This window comes from Miscanthus floridulus, chromosome 6 (genome assembly GCF_019320115.1).
Source record: "Miscanthus floridulus cultivar M001 chromosome 6, ASM1932011v1, whole genome shotgun sequence".
Classification (NCBI taxonomy): domain Eukaryota; kingdom Viridiplantae; phylum Streptophyta; class Magnoliopsida; order Poales; family Poaceae; genus Miscanthus; species Miscanthus floridulus.
The window spans coordinates 12,519,062-12,532,930 of NC_089585.1; the positions used below are offsets into that span (position 1 = coordinate 12,519,062).

A 13,869-nucleotide genomic window follows, 5' to 3' on the forward strand; every position below is an offset into this window, starting at 1 on the left:
TCCTCGGTGCTCGGTCATCGCCAGCGACGCTGGGGACTCCTCGCTCCTCGGTGCTCGGTCATCGCTAGCGACGTCGGGGACTCCTCGCTCCTCGGTGCTCGGTCATCGCCAGCGACGCCGAGGACTCCTCGCTCATCAGTCATCGCTCGCGACACCGAGGACTCCTCGCTCCTCGGTGCTCGGTCATCGCCAGCGACGCCGGGGACTCCTCGCTCCTCGGTGCTCGGTCATCGCCAGCGACACTGGGGACTCCTCGCTCCTCGGTGCTCGGTCATCGCCAGCGACGCCAAGGACTCCTCGCTCCTCGGTGCTCGGACATCGCCAGCTACGCTAGGGACTCCCTTGGTGGTCGGATCTTGCTACGTCTCGTCGGTGTGCTATCAAGCTGCTCCATGCTGTTCGGATCAGGGTGCTGATCTTGGGCAGCGCGTCCGGGGTCTTGATACGCACATGTCAGATGACGTCGGCAAGCTTTCAGACTTCTTTGACCCTGCTACAAGATTCATTCTTCATCTTCCAGCAGGCTCGGGGACTAAGTGGGCACACTTCACCTTGCGGTGAATGTGCTTGTTCTTATCTCGAGGCTACGCCCGGGGACTGGCTGCCTGCTCGGCTGGTTTTCTACCTTATGACCCTGGCACCATGTGACTACGTCACCTACTTTCAGGCTCGGGGACTAGCTGTGGGGGTATGGCCCCCAAGACATGGGCTGCACCATCAGAGGTGGCCTGGCCCACAAGATCAAGACGTGCACGACGCTGCTCGGCATGCACCGCAAGACATTGGCCCTGTTCGCTTGTCTTAAAAATGGCTTGTTCGGCTTCTTTTTTCAGCCGGAACAGTGTTTTTCTCTCACAACAATTCAGCCGGAACAGTGTTTTCAGCCAAGTTTCAGACCAGTGAACGGGGCTATTGTATAGTACCAAATAGGATACTTTACTTGTAACCCTACCCCTCCAGAGTATATAAGGAGAGGCAGGGGTCCTCTACTTGACATCATGTATTCAATACAATACACCAAAGACACAGGACGTAGGGTATTACGTCGATCAGACGACCCGAACCTATCTAAATCGCTGTCTCTGCGTCTTGTGTCACCACCCGATTCCTGATTACGCGCACCCCCACCGACAAATCTACCATCGCGGGATACCCCTCGGTGGACTGCCGAGCATATTTTGTCGACATGGATCAAGTCATAAGTCTTGAGCATATAAGTACCGAAAAGATGCTCGCGGATCCGCTTACAAAAGGCTTACCACCCAACGTGTTCAGAGAACATGTAGCCGGCATGGGTTTAAGGGAAAGCCTATAATTCCTGGACAAAAGAAGGCCCAAAGATAAGTATCTATTTCAGAACAGAGTGGTGTGTTGTAGCTGTTAAATCTATCGGCAATGGACCGTGACGATGAGACATGCTCTATGCGCTAATCTGTAATGGAATGAACAAAAGTAAATGATATGAAAGTAAAAGATGGAAAGAGATCAAAGGGGAGATTGTTAGATTGATCTTTAATCCTAACTGGACCCAACGGCCTAGTTGGGTCTTTGATTCGCGCCCTGATTGGGGGCGCCCAGCCCATCATGGTTGGAGGGCCCATATCACACTGCGCTATAAAAAGAGGTGGGGGCCGGCGACTCTTATTACGAGGTTGACCTGAGCCGAACTCCCCACCGACACTAAAACCCTAATCCGATCAGAGAGGGACGCAACCAGTGACGGGAAGCCACCAGCCGCTCCAACGACGTCGACGTCTTCATCGCCCTCTTCACCGACCGTCGCTGCCGGTGCGCAGACTACATCAACGAACGTGATGGCGTCCACTGAACCCACCCCCTCTGCGGTGTCAGGTTCAACACTTTCTCCCTTCTCTCTCTTATTCTACATCTATTATGATGAACTACGTCTTTTATCCCATATAGAATCACTCTACCAGCTAGATCTATGATCCTAGTGACCCTACGGCGCTAACACAAACATCATATCCTGCAACCCGTTACGTGTGATGATGTCTTCTCGCCGACGTCCACAATCATCCATGCAGGGCCAAGTGGCCAACCACAAGAAGATTTTTTTTTTCGGCTATCAGTGCACATGTCTTTGGCCCCCGGCAACAAAGCCATACCAATGAAGAAGGCTCGGTACGCTGAAGAAGCGGTATATGAGCCATCATTTGTCCATTTCCAAACAAACATGACGGACATTGTTGGTTGCAGGACTATATATGTTGTCCACCAACTGCCACTTGAATGCTGCTTGAATGTATTCACAGAGCACTGCTGTCGTCAGTGCTCCCGAAATATATGGACCCAGCGTCATTGATCCAGAGCCTCTTTCACCATCCTATGATGACAACATTTTGGTATGACACAAAAGAGGTTGGGAGCAACAGACACAATAGAGCCCACTGGTAGCTAGCGGCCTATCCAAAATTTGGTCATGGCACCATCACAAATGGAAACTGAGATGGAGGCATCAGACATTGCCTTCACCGCCGGCTCATTTTCGTCGGAATGACCGTCCAACCGAGCTCCGGCTTTGAGCTTCGTCCTGTGCAACGATTCCCATCTCTAGTCTGAGAGAGAACCCGACTCTAGGCCACCTTACAGAGGGCCCACCACCGTCGGACAGGCTCTGGTCGCCCAACACAAGCGTCCGCTTCTATTTTGCTTGTAATTTTCGAAACAGAAACTAAAAATAAAGCACAATTCATTTTGCTTGTATTTTACATCATAGCTTTCACAATTTTGAAATTAAAATTATTTCCAAATGGCTGTATTTGAATTTTGTTTATAAGCTATTTAACCCCAAAACGTCTTTCAAAAATAATAAAACATCTAAATTCATGGTTCTTTAAAATAACTATATTTTCATGTAATTTCTCGGTATACATGCTTAAGTGAAATTCAAAATTCCTTAACAAAGCGCATGCTTAAAATTTGATTTTATTTCAAATGAAATTTAAAAGCATTCAACAAACTCAAAATATCCATGGATACTAATAGTGATGTACAAGTATCGTGAAAATCTTGAGCTTGTTTTGAATGCATTTAAATTTAACTTCAAATAAAATCTAGTTTTGAGCTTGCACTTTGTAAAGAAACTTTGGATTTCATTTTATTTGAGCACGTATGATGAAACAATAGATGATAAAATACTTCCTTCCTAACTATGGCTTTCTCATGCTCCTCAATAATCATCATCAATATATACGCACTAAATATAAAAGAGCTTGTATTTTAGGGAGACCCACCATCTATAATTTCCCACCAATCCAATTTTTTTGGGGGAAAATTAGCAGGAGCACAACTATATCAGATAAGAAGAAGAACAAGGTGGAGTTTTACAGTCTGATATTACATATAAGAAAGGGCACATACACAATAACTAAGGATCCTTGGGGTACTATAGAAAACCTGGTAGCTCTTGTCATGAGTCCCATCTTCTTTGATTAGTCCCAACACTTACAGTGGCGATCATATCGATCCCTCAAAGGTTCTCTGATTGCGCTCTTTCCAAATGTTCCAAGTTGAGTACATGAGGATAGATGTTGTTGTTCTCTGTTTCGTTGCACCCTGTCCTCGAAGTCACTTCTGCCACCACTCTAGCATCCATATTTATTTGAATTCATTCCCCTGCTCAGCTCCTAACGAGGTTCCATACTTCCTTGGCAAACAAGCACACAATAGGCACAAATGCAATGTTGTCTCCGGTTCTTGGTCGCCAACGGGCAAATGGGATTGCAAGGCTAATTTCTCACAGCAAGCGTCTGCCATTAGTACTTTTGAATGAACTAGCAGCATGCAAAGAATTTTAATTCCCCTTCTGCACGTTCTCTCCAGATTGACTTTGCCTTAATGGAACAAAATAATCCTTTGAATCGCGCCAGGTATGCAGATTTTAAAGTGGAGATGACGTCCTCTATCCACCTCCACAATATCTGATCTTCTTGTTCATTGAGTTCCAGATGGACAAGGTACGAAAGGCACGCGAACTTTGCCATTCGCCATTTGTTGCACAGTCTCCATCTGCCATAAGCCTCACGTCCAATTGTGATTGAGTAAGTCATCTTTCACTTTTCTGATTTTTCCTTTGTGCCAGCGAGTACAGGTTAGACGATGTCAATCAGTGTCTGACTGTTTAGCCATGTTGAGTGCTAAAAGAATGCTTTGTCACCACGCCTAGCTGTTACCAGTGTTGAAGCTCATAAGAGTGTTAGGATCGAATGAGTACCTCTGTGTAACCGAAGATCCGTAGTAAGGCTCATTTGCCCTTCGGAGCTTCACCGCAGCGACGTGGACGCCGGTGCCGCGGTGTAGTAGGCGTCCTGCGCGATGAAGATGAAGTCCAGTGGCGCTGCAGTGGCGACGGTGAGGTTGATGGGTTTCTCGTTGCTGGCAGCACTACTTTGATCGGTTTAGGTTTACTGTGGGTGGGATGGCGGTGGCTCAGTTGAACCTCGTAACCCGAGCCCTGATCCCCACCTTACCTTTTATATGTACTGTGCGACAGGGGCCCACCAACCGTATTAGAGTTGGGCTCCCCTGATCAGGGAGCAGAGATAAGGGCCCAATAGGGTGGAGATCAACTAACATTCTCTCCCTTGATCTCACTACCATCTTTCAATTTCATTTACTTTTGTTCATTCCATTACAGATTAGCGCATAGAGCATGTCTCATCGTCATGGTCCATTGCCGATAGACTTAACAGCTACAACACACTACTCTGTTTTGAAATAGATACTTATCTTTGGGTCTTCTTTTGTCCAGGAATTTTAGGCTTTCCCTTAAACCCATGCTAGCTATATGTTCTCTGAACACCATATTCTCTGAACACGTTGGGTGGTAAGCCTTTTGTAAGCGGATCCGCGAGCATCTTTTCTGTACTTATATGCTCAAGACTTATGACTTGATCCCGGACTTTATCTTTCACAACATAATACTCTATGTCAATGTGTTTGGCAGCACCACTTGATTTATGTTGTGAGCATACTTTACTGCCGGATTATTATCGCAGTATAACTGAAGTGGTCTATAGATGTCGTCAACCACCTTCAAACCGGGTATGAACTTCTTTAACCAGTTCACCTGCCCCGTTGCCTTATATCACGCTACAAACTGTCATACATTGTGGATGATGTAGTGACTGTTTGCATTTGAGCTTTTCCATGAAATAGCTCCCCTTTTCGAGAGTGAACACTATCCCATCGTGGATTTTCTATCATCTCTCGCATAATCAGAATCTGAATTTTCCACTATGTGGAGTGAATCAGATCTTCTATACGTTATCATGAGGCCTTTCATTCCTTGCAAATAATGCAAGACTTTCTTTACTAATTTCATTGTTCTGTTCCAGAATTGCTCTGGAATCTGCCAAGTAACCCGGTAACAAATGCCAAGTCAGGACGCGTACATACTTGAGTATATTGTAAGCTTTCGATAGCTGAAGCATATGGAACCACTTTCATTTGATTGAGCTCATATTGGTTCCTGGGGCATTGAAATTCCTCATATCTGTCGCCCTTGACTATAGGAGCAGGTGAGAGACTACATTTGTGCATACTGAATTTCTTTAAGATTCTTTCTATGTATGTCTTTTGTGACAGTCCTAATACCCCTTTACTTTTATCTCGACGAATCTCGATCCCTAGAACAAACGAAGATTCACCAAGATCTTTCATATCAAATTTTGAGGACAAAACTTCTTTGTTTTCAGTACTAGACTGACATCACTACTAGCAAGTAAGATATCATCCACATACAGGACAAGGAAGATAAACTTCCCATTCTTAAACTTTGTATAGACACAATTGTCCTCTACATTTTCTTTAAAACCCAAAATTCTCTATTGTCTGATCAAACTTCAAGTACCACTGTCTTGGAGCTTGTTTTAATCCATAAATGGATTTCTTTAGGCGGCATCCCATTCGTTCTTTTTCTTCCATGACAAAACCTTTCGGTTGTGCCACGTAAACATTTTTCTCCAAGTTTTCGTTGAGAAATGCCGTCTTTACATCCATCTGATGTAATTCTAAATCGTAACGTGCCATTAATGCCATTATGATTCTGAAGGAAACTTTACATGAGACTGGAGAAAAGGTTTCATTATAATCAATCCCTTCTCTTTGCATAAAGTCTTTTGCCATAAGTCGCGCTTTATATCTCTCTATATTCTCTTGAGAGTCAAGTTTTGTTTTATAGACCCATTTACAGTCTACTGTTTTGGCTCCTTTAGGAATTACTTCCAAGTCCCAAACTTTATTGGCATTCATTGATTTCATTTCATTTTCCATGGCCTCAAGCCACTTTGATGAATGATCACTTCTCATGGCTTCTTCAAATGAGGTGAAATCATCCTCCATTTGAAATTCCTCAGTGTTGTACACTTCATAATCAGCAGAAATAGCTGATTTTCTAACTCTTTGAGACCTTCTAGGAGCCTTCACATTTGGCACATCTTCTGTTTGAGGCTGTTGTTGCTCCCCCTCATTTGTAGCAATAGGTTCTATAGGATCCTGAAGAATAGGTTCCTCATTATTATTCATTGTTGCCATAGGCGGGATAACAATAGGTGCTGGCACCATAGTGTCTTGCACTATCGGTGCAGCGATAACAGGTAGTGAGAAAAATGGCTCATGAATCATTGGAGTGGGCGCATACACCCGCTTCACTTCAAGGTCAATTTCTCGAGCTACCATGCTCCTCTCATCAATTCATCCTCTAGGAAGACATCATGTCTCGTTTTCACAAACTTTGTATGTCTCTTTGGACAGTAGAAAATAAAAAACTTTTAACTTTTCTGGGTAGCCAAACAAATGGCAACTTACCATTTTGGGATCTAACTTCCCAATGTTTGGGTTAAATACTTTAGCCTCAGCAGGGCTCCCCCACACATTTAAGTGTTTAGTGAGGGTACTCTTCCTATCCACAACTCATACGGTGTTTTGGGCACCGACTTACTTTATACTCTATTGAGAATATGAATATCGGTTTTTATCGCCTCCATTCACATGCTCAACTATAAGGTGGAGTAACTTATCATACTGCCCACCATATCCATCAGGGTACGATTGATTCTTTTAGCTACTATATTCTGCTGAGGTTCGTCCGGTGTAGAATACTGAGCTACTATGCCATTCTTTTAGGATATGCCGACCGTAGTACTCTCCTACGATCAGACCTGACTATCTTAATCTTTAATATCTTAAATTTATCCAATGCTTCTGTTCTTTCTTTGATTGGATAAATATAACCATAATGGGAGTAATCATTTGTGAATATTATGAACGAATCATAACTATCCACACTCTTTATAGAAAAAAGACCACAGATGTCTGTGTGAATAATCTATAAAATTCCTACGCTTCGTTTCACATCTTTCTTAATTTTCTTTGGGGCTGTTCGGCGCACTGGACAGCCCCTCACGAATCACTGTTCACGTGAATAGTAATTTCAGCAAGAACAATATTTTTCTCTCACAACAATCAGCTCGAACAGTATTTTGGTTTATTTTTCAGTCCTGCCAAACAGGCCCTTTATACACTTTTCTTTTATGCATTCTCTGCATTGTTCTAAATCTGAGAGCTCTAATGGAGGAAGAATATCATTCTTAACTTGTCTTTCTATTCTCTCCCTCGAAATATGACCTAAACGACAGTGCCATAATTTCGATGACGCATCGTGAGCTCTCTTATGCCACCATTTCCAGATTAACACCCAGTGACTAGCTGCTTTATCAGCTTGGTAGCATATGTCTTTGAAGAGCTAGTGAACTGACTCTTTATGCTATCGAGGTACTCGGTGACCGTGTCACACACTGGGATTGAGCCCATAATTCTAGGTTTAATCGTGTTCTTTATCACAGCCAAACATTTCTTGTTGGCAGTGACCCACTTTCTATGCACAAGGGCATATGATATTTTTTGGGATTCAAAATCCCTTTCTTTAGTTGCCTAATCGGCATCATTCTCTTTTGTCTCTCTCACCGGTGCCACAGAATCAGTGGGACACGGTGAGGTGACTACCCAGTCCATCTTAGCTAAGATGAAAACCAGGTCAAACATTTTCTTAACATATAAATAACACCATTTGCATGCCTTGATTCCAACGTTGGACAAAATCAAAACATACAACTATTCTTATACACTAATTCTACATCACCGTTGGGCAGAAATAGAATTAATGCATAAATCTTCAACTTTCACAATTTTCTTACACACTAATTCTACATCACTGTTGGGCAGAAATAGAATTAATGCATAAATCATTAAAATTTACAACTGTTCTTATACACTAATTCTACATCACCGTTGGGCAGAAATAGAATTAATGCATAAATCATTAAAATTATGATATTGTTATTAACAATGTTGGTCAGAAAATAACAACATCATAATCATGTCAAACTCTTTTTCTCCAATTAAATACCACATTGGTTCAAAATAACTGGAGAATTAACAATTTCTTTAGCAGCGAAAAAACTCTTACTCAATTTCTTGAATTTTACCCGTAGGAAAAATCACTTTTCATATTTTCTTTAAGCCATTTATTCATTTTCCACGAAATAAAATCTTTACTGGAAAATGAAAAAACAAATCTGATTCATTTTCTGTACTGTTTCTTCGGCCCAAAACGGCAAGGCGGCCCACCGTCCAGCGGTGCAGCAGCAGCGCGCAACAGTTCCCGCGGTCCATTTGCACAGCGTGGCCCAGCGCAAAAATTTTGGCGCAGAAGCCACGCGCGCCGCGCGTCCCCGCGCCCAGGCCGCAACCTGGGCCTAGGCCGGCAAAGCGGCCTCCCGCTCGCGCCCGCCTGGGCCTGATCCTGGCCCAGTGAATCTGCGTCGTTCGATGGAGATCGACGGCTGCGCGTTGAGATCGGGTGAGTGAAAAACCCGCTGACGCCGGCCTCTACCCGAAACCCTAACTCACTTCGGCGCCTCCCATTCTCTCTCTTCGCTCTTTCTTTCTTCCTCAGCGCAACCAACCGTGAGCGAGCGAAGGCGGTGGAGCGACCATGGCGCCGTCGCCGGCCCCCTCGCCGGCGCGCGTGCTCCCCAACGGGTGAGCACGCCGCCGTCGAGTGGCCTGGCCGCGGCGCCCCCTTGGCCAAGCCCGGCGAGCAGCTGCCCCCGGCTCGGCTCTTCTCCCGCGCCGACGAAGGGCCATTCCGACGCACGACGAGGTAGGTCCACACTACTTTGATCGGTTTAAGTTTACTGTGGGTGGGATGACGGCGGCTCAGTTGAACCTCGTAACCCGAGCCCTGATCCTCACCTTACCTTTTATATGTGCTGTGCGACAGGGGCCCACCAACCGTATTAGGGTTGGGCTCCCCCGATCAGGGAGCAGAGACAAGCGCCCAATAAACCGTTGGGCCTATTGGTGGAAAGAACGTTTTGTCCGTCAAACCACATGGGGGTTCGGTACCAACCCAAGGTCTATATATCTGGATCGACCCAAGCATACCAAAGCCACATGAGGCGTAGTGCGCGCTAACAAAGCACTCCAAGTCAAGAATGCAGAGCTCTCCTAGTATTTTTTGGTCTCGTGGCCTTTGGCCAACAAACTAGACAATGCCCACCATTTGCTATTTCTGCACCCTTGCAAAGGAAAGATCTTCTAATTCTATCAATCCTCTTTATTGCAGGATTACAACACATAACTTCTGACAGTAAACATGAACCTTGGATTAATTAAATTAAATTAAATGGGCTCATAAAGCCAGTTAAACCCATCCAAAAGCTAGGCCTTGGTGCGGTGCAGGAGGAAAGCGTCAATGCGAGATCATCCCAACAAGCTGAACTACAATTTGTTTGTGTTTGGTGTGCATGTGCCTGTTTGAGGCTTCCTTAGTTCCTTTGCTCCTTTGTAAATCATTCTCTGTAGTCAAGTTCTGTCCCTATAAATAAAATGTGTTTAAACTCCCTCCTTACTGGACGTTTCATAGAAAAAGTATCACAGCTGGCGTTTTATATGGATGGATAATCATGGATATATATCTTATAATTATAAAGAGATTACATCATGGAGTGTATATATATATTAGGTGCAGAAGTGTTGGTAGGTGCTGTATCTGTAGAGCGATCAGTGGATCGATCTCCTCACCAGTTTGCGCTTTGCAGTGCAAGCAATGGGCACTACCCACTAGCTAGCCCCTGCAGCTACAACAGTTCGTTCGCGTCAAGGCACTCCAACAATCGAACAAAACTAATTAACGAATGGACAAGACACACCCGGTACACATATACAGCTTCTTCAAGGTTGACGAATTGAAGGAAAACAATGCCAGGCAACGAAATTCTCCATTGAATCTTCAAAATGCCGGCGCGGCGTTCCGGTCGATCTTGGTCTCTCGACGGATCAATCAGACCCACGCACCGCTACACGCACGAGTGCTCCGGGCAAGACCTCATCGCGCAAGCGGGGATGCTTTCCTCGAGCTCGACCTCGCCGACGCAGCTGCCGCTGCCGCTGGCCTTTGCCGGGGTTGGAAAGACGGCCACGGGAACAGGAAGCGGCTGCTGCGGCGCTGGCGCTTGCAGCTGCCTGAGGGCGGCTGCTGGACGCTTGCAGGCTGGCGCTGCAGGCTGCTGCGGCAGGCCGAGGATGGCATGGCCCTCGGGGACGAGGGGCACGATGGGGAGGTTGTCGCAGGTGCAGACCTCGACCATGAAGCCGTCGGGGTCGTGGAAGAAGAGCTGGTCCACGTAGATGCCGCTCTCCTCCACGCGCAGCTGCACGTACCGGATGCCCAGCTCCTTGAGCCGCCGCTGCACCGCCTCCATGCTCTCGCACTGCACGTATACATGCAAGGACATCATTAGTTCACCTTTGCGTCAGAGATGATTTTATTCATGGTAAGAAGCACTCGTGCATCCTAGTCCTAGCAGCACGTTTACATACTGCATGCTGGTGAACTTTATTGTCGACAACCTATATATGGCTAGTCGTACATGCATATGCATGCAGATACGTACGTTCGTTTGGTCTTGCCAGATGTGCATGTGAGTCAGATACGCATGATCCAGCCAGCGCAGTATCCACGCTGTCTCAGTGTGAGTGTGTGTAGACAAACTCTACGTATGTGTAACACAAACCAATAACCTATTGTCATTTTTCTAGGAAAAATCTATTGTTGTCACTTTCTCCAACTTTCCAAATCGTCGCCTAGCGGATTGTCTTTATTTTCTTGAGCTAGGACCAGAGAACATGCAGGAGAGTGTAGATGTCTTCTCAGAACTATCCTTCTTAATTGGACGTGTCTAGTTAAAGAGTACACATATATAGTGATCGATTCATAGTTTTTTTTTCCTTCCAAATGTTTGACCAAAGCAATTTAATAAGATTATATAGTGCTATCTCACTAAGAGGTTGCACATGGCCATATTCACATGTCCCGTTTTTTAAAAGAAAAGCTTCACACATCAAAATCCATGTAAAATCCCGTCACCTCATATGAATGTGTTAAGTAAATTCCTGACGGTAATGATGCAAGTCTAAGATATATAGCACATACTCCTAGTACATATGCATATGTCTGTAACTCTAGATAGATCCAGACAAGTAGACAACGCATCAGTCCCTATCAAAACAGCTGATGAGCGTGAAGGTTTTCTTGTTCACTTGCGCAACATGCATTTAGGACAATGCAATGCAAGCACAGTCAAGTATAGCTTGGCGGCTTGGTGCACATATATATAAATATCTATTCAACTATTCATGCAGCCTGAGTTGAGTTTTGGAACGGAATTGGCATGCCCCGTGTGCACATGCAATGATCCTACCCAGAGAGCATGAGGAATTCTTCATCAATTCGATCTACTACTAGTCCTATCTTTTTATTATGTTATTAATCATTACTGATCATGCATGGAACCCACCAGCATCCATTTCTTAAGTTAAGATGTAGATCAGATCGAGCCCCCCACTTCAGCAAATTGTGAGGTCAAAATGGGGGCAGAATTGGAGCAGCTGTGGCTAAGGGCACCAGCAATGGTATAAGTTAGTTATTAGCTCTAAGCCAACCTCTCAAATAGTGCTAGCTTTTAGCAATGACTCATAGTATGATTAGACCCACATGACACTCTCATATGATCTTGGAATGTGTGTATGAGCATAGCTCTTGATCAAAAGCTAGTTTTTCTCTCTCTTCTATTGAAATATGAAAAAATACTAAGGGCTAGCTTATGAGCTGGCCATTGGGGGTGCCCTAAGTACTAGCTAGCTACTGAAAAGCCTCTACAACCACCACCGTTTATTGGCTTGTCTGTATTCCATATGCTTCGTGAGTTCAGTCACCATCTTAGGATGAACTTCATAACTAATTGGTAGCTAAATCAGATGTGTTAGAGAAATGGGATGCTGTCAAATTAATTGAAGTTGTTGTTGTGACCATTTTTCCAACAAGAGAAGGGACCAGCTGTACATATGTGCTGACGCAGATGAGGAACAATCCGAATTTGAGGAACGGATTAATTATATATAACTATATTCTATATAGCAGATGAGCAGTCGTGGATCTCGTTCAGCAGGGAAATGAAGGCAGGAACATGCAGATAAAGCTACTGGTTAATTAATTCGATTGATTCCCGAACATGCAGATAAAGCTACTGGTTAATTAATTCGATTGATTCCCCAGTGTCAACTGTGACACCGAGGCTTATATCTCTGTTCTTTTTTTTTCTTCTCCAAAAATTTGTCTTACCATGTACCTCAGATCAGAGTATTTGTATGTATATATATACACACACTCGCTGGTCCAACGTGGGTAGAGGTAGACACTATTGCAAATTAAAACAGCTAGCGATCTGGATCTTAGCTATATATGATGCTTAACGAGACGTGGTGGCATTATTAATACCTGGAAGGAGATGTGGTTGTCCTTGGGGTTGATCTCCGTCTTCTTGGGGGGCATGCTCTCCGGGTCCTCGGCTTGCAGAAGATGAACGCCTATGCCGTAGTTGAACAGCCTGCGGTAGTGCAGTAGCAGTAATGAATTATGAATACATTGTTGATCATGCAGGCCGCCATGCAATTGTTAGCTACCAGCTAGCTTGGCAAAGCCATCAGAATTGAGAAGAAGAATGCTCTGCACTGCAATGGTACCTACCATGCGCCGTCGAAGTCGAAGGAGCCCGGGCGGCGGACGGGGACGAATCCAAGGACGTCGCGGTAGAAGCGGAGGGAGCTCTCGAGGCACCGGCACACCACGGAGATGTGGTTCAGCGCCGTCAGCGGCAGCCCGGAGGCGCGGTGCACCGGCTCGACGCCCTTGGTGTTCACCATCTAGCTTGTTCCGACGAACGAACGACGTTCTTCGATGGGCGCTAGCTCGCGCGCGCGCTGCTGTTGCTTAATTTATTTCTTGTTGTTCCGCCGGCGGTTTAATTCTATCACCGCGCGCACTACCGCACAATGTAGAGAATAATGAAGGGACGGCGGAGCGGGGACGCGTCAGAAGCTGCCTTGCTGAATGAAGAGGAGATGGAGATGGCCGGCGAGGCACCGACGGAGACGCGACCTGGACGGTGTGGTGGGCTGGAGGCGAAGGAAGGAAAGGAACGACGCTGGGGACGACGGATGCAGATGCAGCTAACTATGCTGTGCTGTGCTGTGCTGTGTGTGTGTGGAGTGCGCACTGTGGAGGTTGCCGCGGCGCGGGCGGCTCTTATATAGAGCGTACGCCGTGTGGGGGCGCCGACAGCGACACCCATATGAGCATGATGGAGGAGCAATGGGCAAAGGTGCCGGCCGGATGCTGCACCTGCAACATGCGGGCCGCGGGCTGTGGCCAGCTCCGATGCGGTGTGAAGGTGTGATACACACCGCGGGCAGGCAGCCACAGCCACGGCCCCACATCCACTCGTG

General features: G+C 45.8%; 1 protein-coding gene across 1 annotated transcript; it reads right to left on the reverse strand.

Annotated features, from left to right (window-relative positions):
• Positions 1 to 9,945: 9,945 nt before the first annotated feature.
• LOC136457654 (glyoxylase I 4-like) lies at positions 9,946 to 13,626 on the reverse strand. The gene is made up of 3 exons (XM_066457677.1): positions 13,112 to 13,626; positions 12,863 to 12,971; positions 9,946 to 10,796 (listed from the first exon to the last, which is right to left on the reverse strand). Exons 1-3 carry the CDS (start codon positions 13,285 to 13,287, stop codon positions 10,383 to 10,385), a joined length of 699 nt encoding a protein of 232 aa, XP_066313774.1. The 5' UTR covers positions 13,288 to 13,626; the 3' UTR covers positions 9,946 to 10,382.
• Positions 13,627 to 13,869: the final 243 nt, after the last annotated feature.